The 18,175-nt window shown below is 37.9% G+C and overlaps 1 protein-coding gene across 5 annotated transcripts in view; it reads left to right on the forward strand.

Moving 5' to 3' along the window:
• The first annotated feature begins 2,950 nt into the window (after positions 1-2,950).
• The window catches only part of Lsd-1 (lipid storage droplet-1), a 31,873-nt gene continuing 16,648 nt past the window's right edge, over positions 2,951-18,175 (forward strand). For 3 of the 5 annotated variants that reach the window (XM_074096573.1, XM_074096575.1, XM_074096574.1), the window contains exons 1-2: positions 11,835-12,231; positions 14,866-14,981. In XM_074096573.1, coding sequence (XP_073952674.1) covers positions 12,054-12,231; positions 14,866-14,981 — 294 coding nt within the window. In that variant the 5' untranslated portion in view covers positions 11,835-12,053. Of the gene's footprint in view, positions 3,062-3,159; positions 3,179-11,834; positions 12,232-14,865; positions 14,982-18,175 lie in introns of those variants that run through there. The other 2 variants (XM_074096576.1, XM_074096577.1) reach the window with 2 other exon arrangements.

Below are 18,175 nucleotides of genomic sequence, written 5' to 3' on the forward strand. Positions count from 1 at the left end.
CGTGTTTTATTTAGCTCCGCTGAAACTCCTGATGTCCCTAAGTCAATGTGAGACTGGTGACCATGTACCGACCTTCAATAGGGCTTCGTGCCGTGTTACACGGTTGGAACAGAGGCTACTACGACATTCGAAAATCGAAGTTCGTATCGTACGTCCCGCTAATGCTAATATTATTAAGTACGAGAGTGAGAAGTTCCGTAGTAAAATGCGGCAAACATTAAATGTTAAATTTTGATCGCCCATTATATTGATTTTTCAGATTTTCCAGGCCAACGGTTTAGTTTATGGATGGGAGAGGGGAGACTCTTGAATCTAACAATTTGTTATTATAGCCTAAAGTTGTCGAAATCGAAAAAAATGGTCTTAGCAAACTTACCCTACAATATGGTTCAGATGAGTTTACTAACTTTCTGCGTGGTTAGGTTAATATAAGTATATACTCATGAAAAATTAAATCTTTTACTAATACAGCCTCTAAGCTAAGCTAGGCTGCGGACGGACATAGGGATCCGATATCTTCATGGGATCGGTTCAAATTCCATAACTAACCAAAAAAAGTTGATTTTAGAAATGACCTCAGAAAAAAATAGTGTCGGGAGGGGGCTACGGACTTGGGCGAAGGGAAAGGGAAGCGTAGATCCACGATACAGTATACACACGGACCGCAGTGCTGCGCCGGCCCGGCACTTCTTCAACCTGCGTTCAAACAAAGGGCCATCATAAAGTGCGATGTAAACACTGTTGTACTTAATATCAATGAGTACAATAGTACATTGTGTCTTAAGGGCGGTAAATAAGGAATTACGAACGAGAGTCTATTAGAAGCCGAAGTCGAAGACTGAGGGCTTTAACGAGTCGATGTTCGTAAATCTAGTACCGCCCGTGCGACATACAATGTTTTTCATCACATTTGCAAGTAAAATTTTATATTATAAAAAGATAAAATAAATGTTCCAAATATTGCGATACCTTAGGCTGTGCTCTTGCAACGTCGCCTCTACCTCCCCCTCCTCGGCATGCGCCGCAACGGCGTGTGCATGTGGGGTCCATGTACTCCTGCAGAGAGCGCGCAGCACCATCAGTACACCCCGACTCATTTACCGACCACGGGTTTCATGACAAGCACATTAAGGTCAAGGGTTTTATTTGGGGGTCGCAACCAAGGTAGCCTGCATGTTACGACAGAGCAAGTGTGATGAAAATAAATAAATCGCGCCCGTTGTACGACCCAGTACCGCTGGAAGGACAGCGTCCAGGCGGAATCTGCGAACGTCTTCAAGTCAACTGGCAAGAGGCTGCGCCGATAGGGAAGAGATGACATGCTCTCGTTTCGGAGGCCAAGAGCCCTTTAGGTCCCTGAGCCAAATTAGTTAGTTTTTTAGTAGTCATCATCCCAGCCTATATACGTCCCACAGCTGGCACAGCCTCCTCTCAGAACAAGAGGGCTTGGGCCATAGTTCCCACGCGGGCCCAGTGCGGATGGGAGCTTCACACACACCATTGAATTGCTTCGCAGATTTGTGCAGGTTTTCTCACGATGTGCGTGCGATGTGTGTGTTTTAGTTAGTAAAAATAAAAATTCTTGTGCGTATTCAGTGTGAAGTGGGGAGCTAATAAACAACACATTGTTGCATATACATAGCTTTCATAAGGTCGCGGGTGAGCAAAGTAAATGTTTGTTGCTCACTTTTTTGGCTATGTGATCGCCTGCCAGAGTGATCAAAGGCTGGCGCTTATTATAGGCAATTAAAATTGCCATAGATCTTAGTGCACATGTCTATACCTACCATGTCAGCTATTTTGTTAAGACTGTACCACTCGTTTCAACGAAAGCCTAAGGAAATTGCTAAAAGTTGGAGTAAATAGCCGTTAACGATGAACTTCACAGTCAATTAATGGATATCACGATAGGTACATACGGTCGCCTGTCAGTCATAAAATGATTATTGATTAATTACTCGTATTTTGTATGTGTGTGCCATGTGTTTGCTGTACATTACTGGTGTGATTAACTTTGCTAGAAAATAATAATATGCTTTGAACATAAAAGAATTTAAAGCCATACTAAATAATAAAAAATATTCACATATCTGAGTAGGTACTCAGATTGATTGATTGATTGGCATGGAATGTAGGCACACTTCATATTTTTTTTAGACCATTAACTTTAACAGCCAAAGATAGAACAATATTATTTAAAATCCTGTTATCAACCGTTGTTTGTATTTTCTCGGAGGTTCTTTCACTCCCGCGCCGAGCGGAGCCGAGCGGTTACGATCTAATGGTCCACTGACACGCGTGCTATTTGGTCATGTATAATTTATTGCCCATCATTTATAATTATTTAGTTAAAAAACCAATGCGCTGCAAAGTCATACCAAAAAGACATTAAAAAAACGTACAAGTAGTTTTTTGTATGTCGTCTTCGGCGCTTCTCAATGACGGAACACCACATCCTCCGGCTAGAAGTCGGAACGCACATTGTGTAACGCACACGGAATCACATTCATTTTCGTCACGTCTTTCTGGCAATGGTAAACTATAGGATTAAGACAGAAAAGATAGTGAATGCAATCGGTACCGAGCGTATGTAATACGGCTTCTTGGTCATCAACCAGAAACCAAGTTTTTATTAAAATATTATAGAAACTAAAACCTATCTGTTACTTCCTCTTCCCATACAACCATACAAAATTAAAATAAGGCAAAAAGTAACCATCTCACAAAAGAGAAATACCTACTTAAAGAAAAAGTATTTTCACGAACTAATCTTTTGCTCGCTGTGGCTCAGTGCCCAATTTGGCCGGTTTTATCCTTTTTTTTCGTGGAAGTAGCTGGCGCAGGCACGTTAAACTTCATACAAATATCAGTCAGTATGTATGTAAGTACTTAATATGCAGGCGTCTCGGTCATAGCAGCGGACTCAAATGCCCAATATCATAAAATCCGTGATGTCCATTCGGCTCGTAAGCAACTGCGCACCTACCCGGCTTGCGTGCGCCCGCGCAGCTCAGTCAGAACCGGGATTTACTTCTAGAAACATCGCTCTCTCTGGACATAAGTGAGTTCATTTGTTTATTTACAAGCTATTTATTTTTAATGCTCACTATCACGTTGACAGTGTACCTATAGATGACGGGCTCTAACTAATTTACTTGTTCGTAATAAACTGAAACAAGTAGGTAAATTTTTTTTGGTGGCAAATTGTTTTTAGAATTATTGCCAAGCACTGTCTTTTTGAAATCGTTGGAAGACCCAAAATTAAATATCTGTTTATTGCCAAAGGAAATGTGGATAAGTACAAGGTTTTTTTTTATATTTAGGGCCTGTTTCACCACTTGTCGACTAACTTTAAGTGACGGATATCAGTGATGCCGTCTGTTTATTTTGTCCGAATAAACAAAGATGGCATTACTTTTATCTGAACCTTAAAGTTAGTCGACAAGTGGTGAAACAGGCCCTTAATTTAAAAAAAGAGTTACCCCCTGTTTCACTACCCATTGACTAAATTTATCTGACGGATAAATGTGATGCCATCTCTGTTTGTTTTGTTCGAATAGGCGGAGACGGCATCACATTTATCCCGCAAATAAAATTAGTCAATGGGTGTTCAAACAGCCCCTAGAATTTAATAAGCTAGCTAAAACTTAAAACTACCCACTCACACAGTAAAAACGCCGTCGAAATTTTTTCTCATTGCAATGGCTGGCCGAATTACCTCTCTGAGTTGCTTTTTCTTATCGTTAAGAGAGGCAAATGGCCCTAGGGTCGCCTGAAAAGTCAATAGTGGTTTCTCAATCAAAAACTGTAGCCTCCTAAGTCCTGACATATTTTAACAAATTAGCGTTTAAGACCTAGACGTGGTTGACCTGCTTTGTTATTTTGGATTTTATTTCAAAATTCTTACAATTCTTTATTCAATGAACAATTTTTACTTTATAAAGTACATTCGGCCGTTATTCTTAGTGTTAATTAGTCATTTATAAAGTACGCGAGGACTTAGGAGGGTAGACTACAACTCTAGAATTACGTCAAGCGATCATACCCCTGCTGCTCCTATGACTATTGGAAATAATCATCAACCTACGGTCTGCATACTTTTTTTATTTCGACGGATGCCGAGCAACTGAAAAATACAAAAAACATCTACAACTAGTATTGTTGCCAACTAGAAGATACCTCACTCAGTAATTTACTGTCTTACGCTCCAAACGCAAAAGTGCAAGCATGCTTCTACGGCAGATTAGCAAGCAAGATGTAGTCCGGACTTGCACAATCAACATGCAAAATTTACTGCCTCAATAAATCAAATACTACTTAATGATTCGAAAAAGAAGCATCTTTAATATGATGCAAGGTACTTGTACCTACATCATTAAGATAAAGAGTCCGGGTTTGGGATCAAAAGCTGTCGCGTTATCATGAAGATGAGTTGTATTTAATTTATGTGATATGTAGTTAACCGGCTTATTACAATTAAATTTTCGTGGTAGGTATGGGTATTTAGTAGTCGTCGTAATGTATCTGTCGGCGGTCGATCGTAAAATCCGCCAGATCACGAAATTCCTAGGCATATCATCAAATGGCGCCACCGCTATGGCGGCGTTTCATGACATGCCTAGGAATTTCATGATCTGCCTAAACTGGCCAAATCATGAAATGGCGGCGTTTCATGATATGCGTAGGAATTTCATGATTTGCCTAAACGACACTAGGTAAACCATTAAACGTTGAGTTTTGAACGATATGGCGGATGTCCATTAGCCAATTCATGAAATGGCGCCATTTCACGATATGCCTAGGAATTTCGTGATTTGGCGGATTTTTTACGATCGGCCGTCAACATAATTATCTATAGGCACTGCGTCTCTGTTCATATGGTCTAGGGGCAGTATAATAGATTAAGTAATTGCAATTATACAGATTATATTATTATGAACACATTCAATACATTTTTAAACTACTTAAATACAACTTACATACGACTTACTAACTTAAATACGACTTGGTCTGAACTAAGTTACTATTAAGTACTATAAATGAATTTCGGAAATATCTCGTAGGTAGGTAGTGTTGACACTGGGTAATTGGGAGGTAGGCATAGAAATTTACTTTTTCATTTTTTTATTTTCATTAGGCTAGAGAATAAACAAATAAAATTATTAAGAAAAATGTGTAACAAAACGGAGAAATCCATGTAATATTTTGGGGACACATCTGGTGAGCCTGTTTTTCCAGCTCGGAATCATGAACTGAGTCTACCTCCCAAATTTTGTTGAAATCGGAGAGATAACTCAGGGTATAACGGTAGATAGAAATGCCCATCGACGCTTAATACATCGAAATTCAGAATAACGAAAGTACACAATGCTGATAACCGATACACCGAAGCTCGAAATATCTACTTCCAAAAATAAAGTTGATGTGAAATACTTGTGATGCATAGATATCATTTAATAATAATGTAAATCTGTTTAAAAACATAATAATTTACCTACCTCGTTGAGTTTCATGCCGGATTCTTCTCATCAGAGGTTTTTTCCGAACCGGTGGTAGATATTTTTGGACATTCATAAGTGCTTGTTATTGCCTAAAATAATTAAAGATATTTTGACTTTGACTTTGAAATTTAGTAATATTTCTTGATTAGTGTAAGTAATGGTAAAAACAAAAATGGTTAACGGTAAAACAATATAATTATGACTAGAAAAACAAGGTTATTAGGTAAGGTTAGAATTATATTTGTAACGGAACGAACAGCCACCAGTAAAAGAGGCACGGATATAAAAAGGGGAGATGGGGGCGAAGTCCCCCGCATTAAAAAACAAACATAATCTACCCCTCTTTAACCTGTTTGTATGGATTTGTCCGTTTTGTTACACATTTTTCTTAATAATTTCCGTAACAAATACCGAAACAATCGTTACACCAAAGTCTGCTATATCTTTTCAAGCGGGGGGTAGATTGACATTTATCATTTTCAGTGCTGTTACAAAAAAACGTAGCTCCCGTCTTAGCCTTCGATGTTAAGTATTTTTTAAATATAGTTGAAATAAATGTCATCGATGGGATTTCCTTATGACACCTACCTTTGGTACCTCGCTGACAGCGAGCGAGCGAAGCGAGCGAGCAAGACGTTTCAGGGCAGAAGCGACTCGGATAGTTTAGGTTCAGAAGGCAAAGGCGGGAGCAAAGCGCAGCGTAGCTCCCTCCAGCCTTCGATGTTAGGTTTTTTTTTGTAACAGCACAGAAAATTATTTTTTCACCTCAGCACCTCAAACGGCGTTATTTTGACCTTATTTTATAATAAACATTTAGGTACAAAAATTAGGCATAACGTTAGTAAGCAAAACAAATATGATAATTCAATATTAGACAACCTAATGTTAGTTAAAACGTTATTCGGTCAGCTACATGATTTGTTAAAAATAAGAATCAACAAAGTGAGTTTTCGACAAAATAATATCCGACAAAACAAGTTATGCAAAATGATATTAGTTAAAACGTTATTCGGCTACATGATGATTAGTTAAAATAAGAATCGACAATGTGAGTTTTCGATAAAATAATATTCGACAAAACAAGTTGTGCAAAATGATATTAGTTAAAACGTTATTCGGCTTCATGATGATTAGTTAAAATAAGAATCGACAATGTGAGTTTTCGATAAAATAATATTCGACTAAACAAGAGTTATGCAAATGTTCATTTAGTAAAAATGAAAATTCGACAAAATAAAAATTATGAATAATTAAATTATACAAATTCAACTATTCACTATAGTAAAAGCTGTTAGACAAAGTAAAATTAGGCAAAAAAAATAGACAAGTCAAGGGAATACCATTAACTTATATATTAAGAACGGTTCTAATAGAACACATTTATAATTTTCATTCAATTTTTATGGAATAATCGAGAAAACTAACAAAAATGCAACTGCTGAGCAGGTATAACGCTCTTAAAAGTAAAACATCTTCAGCTAAAGCCAACAAAAGCTGAGGCCTCACAAGACCATAATTCATCAGAGGAGCACAGCAACCGCGTGATATCCTATTTGCGCCCACAGTCCGCAGACTGTGAACTGACTCTTATGATTACGATAGCGAGTCTAAAGGTGACGACGATAACGTGGTTCCGGGAGGAGGCCCTAATATTAAATCGTTTGCCTGGAGACTTTGATTTGAGATTTTAGAGGCTTGGTCAAAAAGATGAATAAAAAATGTTCGATTCAAGCCTTAGGTACTTTGTAAATGTACTATAGCTGTTTTATACTACCTACCTATTTTGAATTGAAGCGCGTTAGGACATAATGTGGGTTCGCGACAATAAGCTAGTGTCTTAAGAGCGTTTATTTCTGCTGAGCTGGCAACGTTTTCTCGGGTATTCCATAAAAATTGAATGAAAATTAAAAATGTTTTCTTAATATATAAGTTAATGTGTCTACTGCAATAATTAATCGTGATACTTTTATATTCCTTAAAAACGAATTAACGTTCATGACCGGTTTAACTCTTAATAGGTTTTTGGTAAAAAAAAACATTTTTAATAAAAGTTTTTTTGCTGACTGTACTTTTTATCAACTTTACTTGCATTGTCACCCAAACTACATTTGCAGACCAAATTTCAAGTCAATGCCATTAACCGTTGAAGTTTCTTCTTGGCAGGACTACCAGGATATCACTACCAGATTATTGTATTATCAGTCAATTGGGTCACTTAACTTCAAACTCAGATAAATCCACTCTAACCATTTGGGAGATAATTGAAAAAAGTGATAATAAAAGTAATTCTGTGATTTGAAAGGCAGTATTTTTTTATTATGGATAAAGCATTAAATAAAGCGATCTTGATCGGCAAATTCAACATTAAAACCATCCATTCTTTACAAGAAATAAAACGTTGATGGATTTACCTTCATTTGATATAATCGATTGCAATTTATCTATCTTTGAAAAAACTCAGTGTAGATTTTTATAATTTTGATTTAACAGACCCGGAATCTGGATTCTAGATTTGAAAAACTGTCAAAAAAACAAACTTCTTTCGCTGATTGACTTGGATGGACTTACCTACATTAAATGTTTGTTCATGAAAAAAACCTGTCATATGGATTTATCTGATTTTATATTTGAAACGATAAATTTGTAACAGAACTAGTTTTTCACTCTTTTACTTATTAACAAAATCTTAAAAACTTACAGAATTGGATTTACCCGAGTTGGAAGTTAAGCGACTCAATTTACATAAGTATGTCAAATTTCAAGTCAGTCCGACTGCTACTAGTTGGTCGGATTTAACTAGCAAGATTTGACTACAGCAGACAGACGGAAGTTGATCGAATTTAACTTGCAAGATTTGACTACACAGATGAACAGACAGACAGACAACGGGACACGTGAAACTAAATAAAAGGTTGTAAAATAATCCAATTAGTTTATCATTAAAAAATATCGGACGCGAAGATTTAGGCAGTTAAACTTCATCTTTGTCATGTCAATCAATCATCATTTATTTATCTTTGTCATTTATGGACGGATAATATTTTTTTCACCTCAACAGGCAGGTTTTGCTATGAGAAATCAGTGAGCAAAATCGCATTTTGCTCACTCCGTGAGACAAAGTAACTTTTTAATTTATTTTTTTAAATGCTGATTACAGTTTTGGATCTACTTACTGAATTCCAAATATATGAACTTTACTTTGATCTGTCATTTCACTTCAACACGAAAAAAGCGAGAGATAGGATCAAATGTGTTGATTACAATCTTAAATTAAATTTTTGATATTAAAAATATAACGATAGATACCTAATAAATTACAGGACAACGAAATATTTCCAAAATGTAAATTTTCCCGATCTTATAATGAAGTATGCAACCTCGTTGCACGTACGCCGCTTCTCTTGTTTTTTTTTTATAAAATAATTCCGTATACGTATACTGCCTCTACAGTTGGAATAAATATTTGTTAATTTGAATGAATTTTTAACAAATTTATGTTTATGTAATAGAAATTTTAATAAAGTTCATATTTAAAGGTTTAATAACATTTATAATAAATTATACGTTTATTGTTCAACCTTTTTAATGACTCCAAGATGAGGCTGTTTGCAGTATTAAAAAATAAGTGTGACATACCTAGCACAAGAAGTATGAGATTTGTATTGTATCTACTCGACACTTCTTTATGATTTTAAATGTGATAATTATATTTGTCTCTTAAAAATCGGATTATATTTAAAAAATGTGTTTGTTTTGTAAACAGGTAGGTATATGATGTTCTCGCTGCTGAGCTGAAAAATTGTATGTGTCACACGAGACCAAAGTTTTTTTGCATCTCGTGTGTTTGAATCCCTTGCTGCTCTAAGGATTCTAACCTAGAATCACTCGCTCACGCTCGTGATTAAATTATAGAATCCTTCGCTTACTCGGGATTCAAAATCAACACTCGCAACAAAAAACAACTTTGCTCTCTTGTTGCACAAATAACTATTTATTCAGACAAACTACCCAATTGTGTATGTGTGACATAAATTGACATAATGTTGATTTATTTGAAAAACTAGAAGGGCGGATAACCTGTGCGAAGCCGCATGTCGCTGAGACATTGCTGTCTTGCACGTGTGGTTGCTTATTTATTAAGCGTAAAAGCGTGCCCACTAATTATGTATGTGCAGATTAATTATGTTTATGTTTATACCAAAGTATAAATAGATTCAGCTGCTGCTTAAATACAATAGGACCACAAATAAAAAAATCGCAATAATTGCATCCTAAATGCTATTTGAAATGCAATTATTGCATTTTTTTTTTATTTGTGGCCCTGTTGTGTTTAAGCAGCGATATATTATTGGCAATATTCCTGGAAAAAAAATTGATGTTATATTTAACACAAGGCATTACAATACAAATGCAATACAAATAATTCTTTATTGCACACCACAAGTCAGTAGAAAAATTTTACCTTGACACAAATTTAGGGTAGACAATAGGCGATCTTATCGCTTAAAAGCGATCTATTCCAGGCAACCATTTGGGTAAACGACATCCGGGCATTTGGGTATTGTGTTCGGCAACACTAAAATGGGGATCCAAGTACCTATGCTAAGTCCAGGTCTTGAATATTAAAGACCTTATAAAATAGGGTTACATTATCTGGCATAATCATTGTTTGCCCGAAACTCACTTTGCATAATACGTCTCATAACCTTTTTTAGCTGAATACCTAATTAATTACTTCGCATAAAATGTATTTGGCATAAGACTCATTTCGCTTATGACTTTTCGCATAATTTCACATAACGAAACCATTGTACTATTTTTTCACCCCACCCCCACAACCAAAACCCATACCCCACATACCAAACCAAAACCCCACATAGAAACCAATTGCTAACAGTAAAGTAGATTAGGTTAGGTTAATTAGAACTGCGACCCCACACAACTTACACCTTTTGTGGTGGGTGGATTGGGTATACCTAATTAATTCCCATAAAATTTATTTGGCATAAGATTCATTTACAAGGAGCGGAATTTTCATAGCAATAATCAAATGTCAAGAGGGGTTGACCATTGTGTTTTATCGACTGTCGATGTTTAATTGTCAGTTAGTACGATATGTTTTAGATAATTAAATTGGGAGAGGCCTTTGTCCTGCAGTGTGACACTATAGGCTACCAAAAAAAAATAGACATGTGTGTTTGTTACAATTTAAACAAAACCGAAACGGAAATGTTAAACAGTGTAACTGACGATAGACTAACTTTCATTCAAAATAACAGAATCGACATCTATATATCTGTACTAATTTATTATATTTTCTTACATTATTGTAGTAACAAAGAAATGACATTATTTTCTCTACATTGTCACCATTTAAAGAGAAGTAAGAGAATAATTTAAGATTATGAGAAGGATATTACTTTATCCATTTGTTAATCGTTTTTCTTTTACGATTAACCATTTTGATTAACACGGGAACCTAATAAAATAATACTTATGAAAACTCAATCGACATCAAATGTCAAATGTGACGTGACGTAATTTATTTTAATAAAGAGATGCTAGTGGCTTATCAAAGAGGGTTAATGTTACTGAATAATGTTAAAAGTCAGTAACATGCAAAAAATCGATAACTGGAATAGTCGATAAAACACAATATTCAATCCCTTGTGACATTTGATTTTTGCTATGAGAATTCCGCTCCTTGGTCATTTAGCTTATGACTCATTTCGCATAATTTCACGTAACGAAACCTTTATACTATTATCCCAAGAAAAACCGCACATCGAAATCAATTGCTAACAGTAAAGTAGATTAGGTTAGGTTGATGTCCTCCATGTCGAGTCCGACAAAGGAGAACCTTTAGGCTTGTTTATTATGTGCCCGAATATGGCTGGCAAAGCCAAACTTAGTCTTAAAGGTCCTATTACAGGGCGCGCAATGTAATTGACCACTATCATTATACGTGTAAGTGTAGGAAGGTCTCGGGCTGGTCTTTGCGACCCACACAACTTACACCCAACTTACACCTTGCAGGACACGAGATGTTTGGCCAAACAAGATTTGCGATGTAAGTTTCAACGATATGATAATTATGCCAAACGATACTATGCGATACGAGATTATGGGAAAAATTGTATGCCAAAAATGGTAGAACCCCTATAATAGACTAGCACGCCTAATATGGATGTCTATTCCAACAGGCCCCTGAGGATGACATCACCGCCTCTTCAGGCCATGACCTAATTAACAATTACAATAAATAGATTCCAATATTTTTAAACTACGAGATAACCTTTGCAATATCTTGTTAAACTAAAGACGCCGTTGATCAGTTGTTGTGAAGTTTTACTGCGAACAAGTCTAAAGTTAAAAAAAGGTGCTCAGAACATTGAATTGCGATTAACTCTAGTACCCATGTACTAACCAACGAAGTGCCGCGAATCAAGTTACTCAAGATTATTACTCGATTTCAACCTAGCATTTGTTTTTATTAGAATTTGAAACGGGTCCATCACTAGCAGAAACTTTTGGTGGAAATTTCGAAGTCAAATGTCTGAGTATAGTGCTAAGATCACTGTTACAACCAAAATGCCTGGGAATGGTGATGTGCAAAAAAAGGTTTTCAATGGAAAATGTACGGTGGGGTTAAAGGGAAAGGGGGCCATAGCGAAAAGGGCTGAGGCTTACTTACAGGCTGTTAGCAAGAGTCAAGGCCCGCCCCCTAAAGGTAAGAAAGAAAAGAAAGAATAAAGAATATTTATTTGCTTAAACATGGTAAGTACAATGTAGGTGGTTATTATAACAATTATAATTGTTTGTTTCACATGTTTAACCGATAGTGGCATGCAAGTTATACATAATAATAATGTTAAATTGTTGTTGATTAAATAGTCACTAACACAATATTATCATTTAGTAAAATTTAAAATTGATGGTTGTGCAGAGTGCCCAGAACGCTCGCGTCCCCATACAACGTAGTAATTCTAATTTGCAAGCAGCACTACAGATCAAAACGCAACTTAGCAACTATAATGGGAGCAGTATACGATGCTTATAATTAGGTTTGGTTAAAATAAAATGTAACGGGAAAAAAACAATAACGAATATCCATCTCATACAAAACTTAAAATTAATGGGATTTTATATTGTTACATTGAATATGAACGAAAACTAATTATAAGCATCAAAATAGCTGCCCCCATCACACTTAGTCGCAAAGTTTTATTTTGTTTCAGTGATTGTTTGTAAATTAGAACGAAACTACTTTTGTATGAAACGACTCTTAAATACTGATGAAGTTTTCAATTGTTTTGATTCCCGACCGCAGAGTTGGTGTGTTTAGTTCTGTTCAGTTGGCTAAAGTGTTACCTATCAACATTTTCACCGCCCATTATGCTTTCCAAATTTCATACGGAGAGATTTCTTAGCGGTGGCACAGAATCAATATTTAACTTTAATTACTGATGAGTGACGATCATTCTACACCTACTTTTATTAAAGACATCGCGTATTGAAATTGGTGTTACACTGGTCACTATGTTCCGAGATTTGGAAATCTCTAGATATTGATGGAAATAAGTTTGTAGATTTTTTTACATACTAGCTTTATTGCTGACTGTACTAGCATTGTCATTGTATTTAGGTATTGTTGTATTGTAATTATCCTTACTCCTTTTAGTTAAAAAACTATGAATTTTTACACTTGCGTAACATTTCGGGTATAAACGATGATCATTTCGAGATCATTCATGTCTCCATATCTTTTAAGTAGTTAGACGCATAAGATTGCAATTAACTCTTGAACTTTGATAACTCAATGCACTGACTCATGACGGTCAGTGCTGACCTTTGCCAACAAGTTAGATGACAGCGGTGGAGCATTGGCGTAACACGCATTATGCCAGGGTTTGTCCACGCCAATGAAAGCTATTAGGACCTGCAGGGCTACTACGAAACTCGAAGTTCGTATCGTACCGTCCCTCTCGCTCTCGTATTAAATAGTATAAGTGTCAGAGGGACCGCACGACACGAACTTCGAGTTTAGAGTTTCGTAGTAGCCCTGCTGCCTACGCCATCTGAAGCGGTTTCCACGGAGCGGGTGGACGGACGCTTATTGAAAAACAGTTGAGTTGAGTAGCGCAGGGTTACTCAAAGTGGGGTATGCGAACCCCTAGGGTATATGTACTCTGTGCCTAGGGGTTCGCTATTCGACGGTAGGGGGTTCGCGACAAGGTTTACGTGACTCCAAAAACCACCAGGCTGCAAGACTAGCAAGATGATTAAGATTGGTTTTTGGAGTATTTTTGTATTATTTATTTTTAGTTTCTCCAACAGTCAATTTTATTACTTTCTTTGGGGGGTGGGGGGTTCGTGGAGCCATAACTTTGAAAAACCCTGGAGTAGCGCTAACAGCGCGCGTCGCGTGCAACGGATTTTTAGCTGAAGGGTTACTACGAAATTCGAAAATCGAAGTTCGTAACGTACCGTCTGTCTCACTCTCGTATTAAATAATATTAGCGTCTGCGTGACGGCAATATACGAAGTTCGAATTTTGCACAACTTCGTTATATAGTAATAAGTAGGGGTCTGTAGGGCTACTTCGAAATTCAAAAATCGCAGTTCGTATTTTACCGTCCCTCTCACTCTCGTATGAAATAATATTAGCGTCAGCGGGACGGTACGATAAGAACTTCGATTTTCGAATTTCGTAGTAGCTCTACTATACCTACCCGCCTGCACCCGCAGGGCGTGCGCCCGCTACGTGCACCCGCTCCAGCTAGCAGGCCTTTAATGACACATGTTATGTTTGTAAGCAATTCTAGCAGTATTTTGTTACCAACTAAGTACAGTACTGAATCACATACCAGGGAACCATTTCATAATCAATTTCGCTATGATTTATTTGGCAGATGTATCAAATACTCTTATCAATATGATATGACACCAGTAGCATACAAGGATTCCGCATACAGCTCAAACTTTGGTTCTTATTTAGTTAAGTAATTTTTATTTATTGATTGATTTTAAAAAGTAGTGGTGGCCTAGTGGTTTGACCTATCGCCTCTCAAGCAGAGGGTCGTGGGTTCAAACCCCGGCTCGCACCTCTGAGTTTTTCGAAATTCATGTGCGGAGTTACATTTGAAATTTACCACGAGCTTTGCGGTGAAGGAAAACATGTTGAGGAAACCTGCACAAACCTGCGAAGCAATTCAATGGTGCGTGTGAAGTTCCCAATCCGCACTGGGCCCGCGTGGGAACTATCGCCCAAGCCCTCTTGTTCTGAGAGGAGGCCTGTGCCCAGCAGTGGGACGTATATAGGCTGGGATGATGATGAAGTAATTTAAGTTGTTTGTTTGTCCAGTGACGGCAGCATCAAAGCCTGAGCTCCCAACCCTGGAGGTGGTGTCCCGTGTGGCCGCCATTCCCATCGTCGAGTCGGGCATCGGAGTCACCGAGAAGATCTACTTCAAGATTAAGGTAACACAACCGCGGCTTTTCTTGTAGATCAAAACTTTTTCTAAACAGATGTACCTAGTTCACATGAATCCAGTAAAATAGTTCCAGAAGCGTCACATTGCGGGGCCACTATCCTAACGAGTTAGGTACAATTCCAAGACGGGCTGCAGACCGCTAAATGCAACCGCAGACTGAAAGCGACACCGCTACTGGTTTGTATGAATCTCTATAGGCATTCCGATAATCTGTGCGAACACGGCAACACTTCTTCTAACGTTCCGCTAGAGGCGCTGTTCGTGTTTCCATACAAATGGAGATTTTAACGCGAACGTGATAAAGTCGTATTTTGTACCTAACCGAAAACTTACGCTAAGGGTACTGGTGGTGTTCTGCAGGGCTACTACGAAACTCGAAGTTCGTGTCGTGCGGTCCCTCTGACACTTATACTATTTAATACTAGAGCTAGAGGGACCGCACGACTCGAACTTCCAGTTTCGAGTTTCGTAGTAGCCCTGCTGTCTCGCGCGAAGGTACGACAGTGACTGAGACAGCTCCAGGGCTACTACGAAACTCGAAACTCGAAGTTGGTATCGTACCGTCCCTCGCTCTCGTATTAAATAGTATAAGTGTCAGAGGGACCGCACGACACGAACTTCGAGTTTCGTAGTAGCCCTCCAGGTTGTGCAGCCGCGAAATGTCACCGCGCTTGAATCAGAAGCGACAGACTGCACTGCGATCTGTGCCCTTAGTGTAAGTTTTCGGTTACAAAATACGTCTCGATCGCGTTCGCGTTAAAATCTCAATATATATGGAAATACGAACAGCGCCTCTAGCGGAACGTTTGCGATGTTTGTGTTTCCATACAAATTGAGATTTTAACGCGAACGCGATCGAGACGTATTTTATAACCGAAAACTTACACTAAGGGCACTGCAGCCCGTCTTGGAATTGTACGTTTACGCGAATCGCTCGAGCACTGCGTCAGCTATTGGAACGATTTAATCTGTCATCTCCCAGGATAACAGGATCGAAGGATTTTGGGCACAAATTTGTGCCTCTGGGAGAGGACAGGTTAATGGAATAATCTAAACAGGGCCTCATTGTAAACTAGTCACCGGTTTTGGAAAATATTTCTTTTACAAGTTATTTAAGATAAGTGAAGTTCGTTCTTGACTAAACAATTTGTATTCCTTATATTCGGCAGTAAGTATTGCGATTGGCTATTTGGAGTCTTTTTGTATTTTTTATTTCAACTCCAATTTGTTACTTTTACGGTATCCCGTGAAACCATATCGAAAATACAAACTGAGACATGGATGCACAGAAAACCAGAAAAAGAGACCAGCGCTGGGAATCGAACCCAGGTCCTCAGCAATTCCGTGCTGCGACCTGGGTTCGATTCCCAGCTGGTCTCTTTTTCTGGTTTTTCTGTGCATCCATGTCTCAGTTTGTATTTTCGAGTAAGTATTGCATTCACTTCCTATAAGTAATAAAAATACTCGTTGCTTTTGCTTATTTTTGTCCTCTCCAAGCCCCGAGAATATTTGTAAATTGTAGGGTAGGTACAATAACAGTAAACTAGTAGACTGTCTTAAGCGGTTTTATTTTTGTTTTTGGAGGACGATAACATACAAATAGGGGGTGATTAGGGTTTAGAAGACTGAGCTATTTGTGCATCCATTAGCCATAATATTGCTTAGGCTTTTTCTAGCCGCGTTTTTCAAACGCGCCGTCGACGCGCGTTTTTAGGGTTCCGTAGCCAAAATGGCAAAAAATGGCGGAACCCTTATAGTTTCGCCATGTCTGTCTGTCTGTCTGTCTGTCCGCGGGTTTGCTCAGGGACTATCAATGCTGGAAAGCTGTAATTTTACAGGAATATATTTGTAAACTATGCCGACAAAATAGTACAATAATAGACGTAAAGTGGGGGTGATTTTTTTTTCTCATCCAACCTTATAGTGTGGGGTATCGTTCGATAGGTCCTTTAAAATCATTAGGGGGTTGCTAAAACGACGATCGATAAGCGCCCCCCCCCCCTCTAAAATCTAAACCGGTGGGTGCAAAAAAATTAAAAAATTCAGGATGGTAGTAAGTATATCAAACTTACAAGGAAAACTATAACGTTTAAGTTTTCTTGAGAATTATTAGTAAGTAGTTTAAGAGTAAATAGCAGCCTATGGTATAAAATATACCTAAACTTGGAATATTCCGTACAAAATACGAAATCCTTGGAAAAATATTACTTAATTTTTTCGTAATGGCTACGGAACCCTATTTCGGGCGTGTCCTACACGCTCTTAGCCGGTTTTTACCTATCGATACAGCAAGTTGTTTGGCTGCTCTATGGAAAGATAAATGTGCTGTCAACACGTTCTAAGGGCCAGTACAGACGAATTGCATTCTAGCTGCAACGTAACTACCAACTGTCGACTGCCCATACATTTCAATGAGGGCTATCGCGAATGAATTCGCCGCTAGAGGCGCTAGTGTAGCGTGAGGTCTCCGAAATGTCAAATCTCATAGTTTTTGGGTGAGCTACGCGGGTTTATTTATAATTAGAATAATTTTGTGAATATTTTGCAATATTTGAAATTAATTATGGCAAATATGCGTTCCGGGGCAATGAATGTCTGTGTTTTGAGACAGTTTTGTCTTTCGGAAAATTTTTGTCCTCCCTTTTTTTCCGAACAAAACGGGACTAAGCAACACTGGTTGCTGGATATTTTTATGCTACGGTTTAAAGGTGTATTAAATATGATTTTAATCTAAACTTTGTATTCACGCCCGTAATAACAGACTTTGAAAGCCATACTTAAAAACCTCACGCAACAGTGCGCCATCTAGTGAGACAAAAAACGATAGCCCTCATTGCAGTCAGAGTGCAGTTGTGCCGACTACAATCGAACTGCAACGAAAAATGTATGGGCAGTCGGCAGTTGCGGTTACGTTGCAGTTGGAATGCAGTCAGTCTGCACTGGCCGTAAAACCAGCGTCAACGGCGCGATTAAACAAAGGCAAAGGTGTGCAAAGGCTGTAAACATATTTTTTTAAAGTAATTAGAGAAGTAGAAAACAATCTATTGCGGCGATAACTTTGAGCATTTGATAATCGTGTTTTGGTAGTGCTACATGTCTTTACATCCCTCGTGTCGCGTTCATAGTTCACAGGTCACAGATATGCATGTTTACCAGCAGATCACAGGCTTATGTAATAAT

This window comes from Choristoneura fumiferana, chromosome 13, assembly GCF_025370935.1.
Source record: "Choristoneura fumiferana chromosome 13, NRCan_CFum_1, whole genome shotgun sequence".
Classification (NCBI taxonomy): domain Eukaryota; kingdom Metazoa; phylum Arthropoda; class Insecta; order Lepidoptera; family Tortricidae; genus Choristoneura; species Choristoneura fumiferana.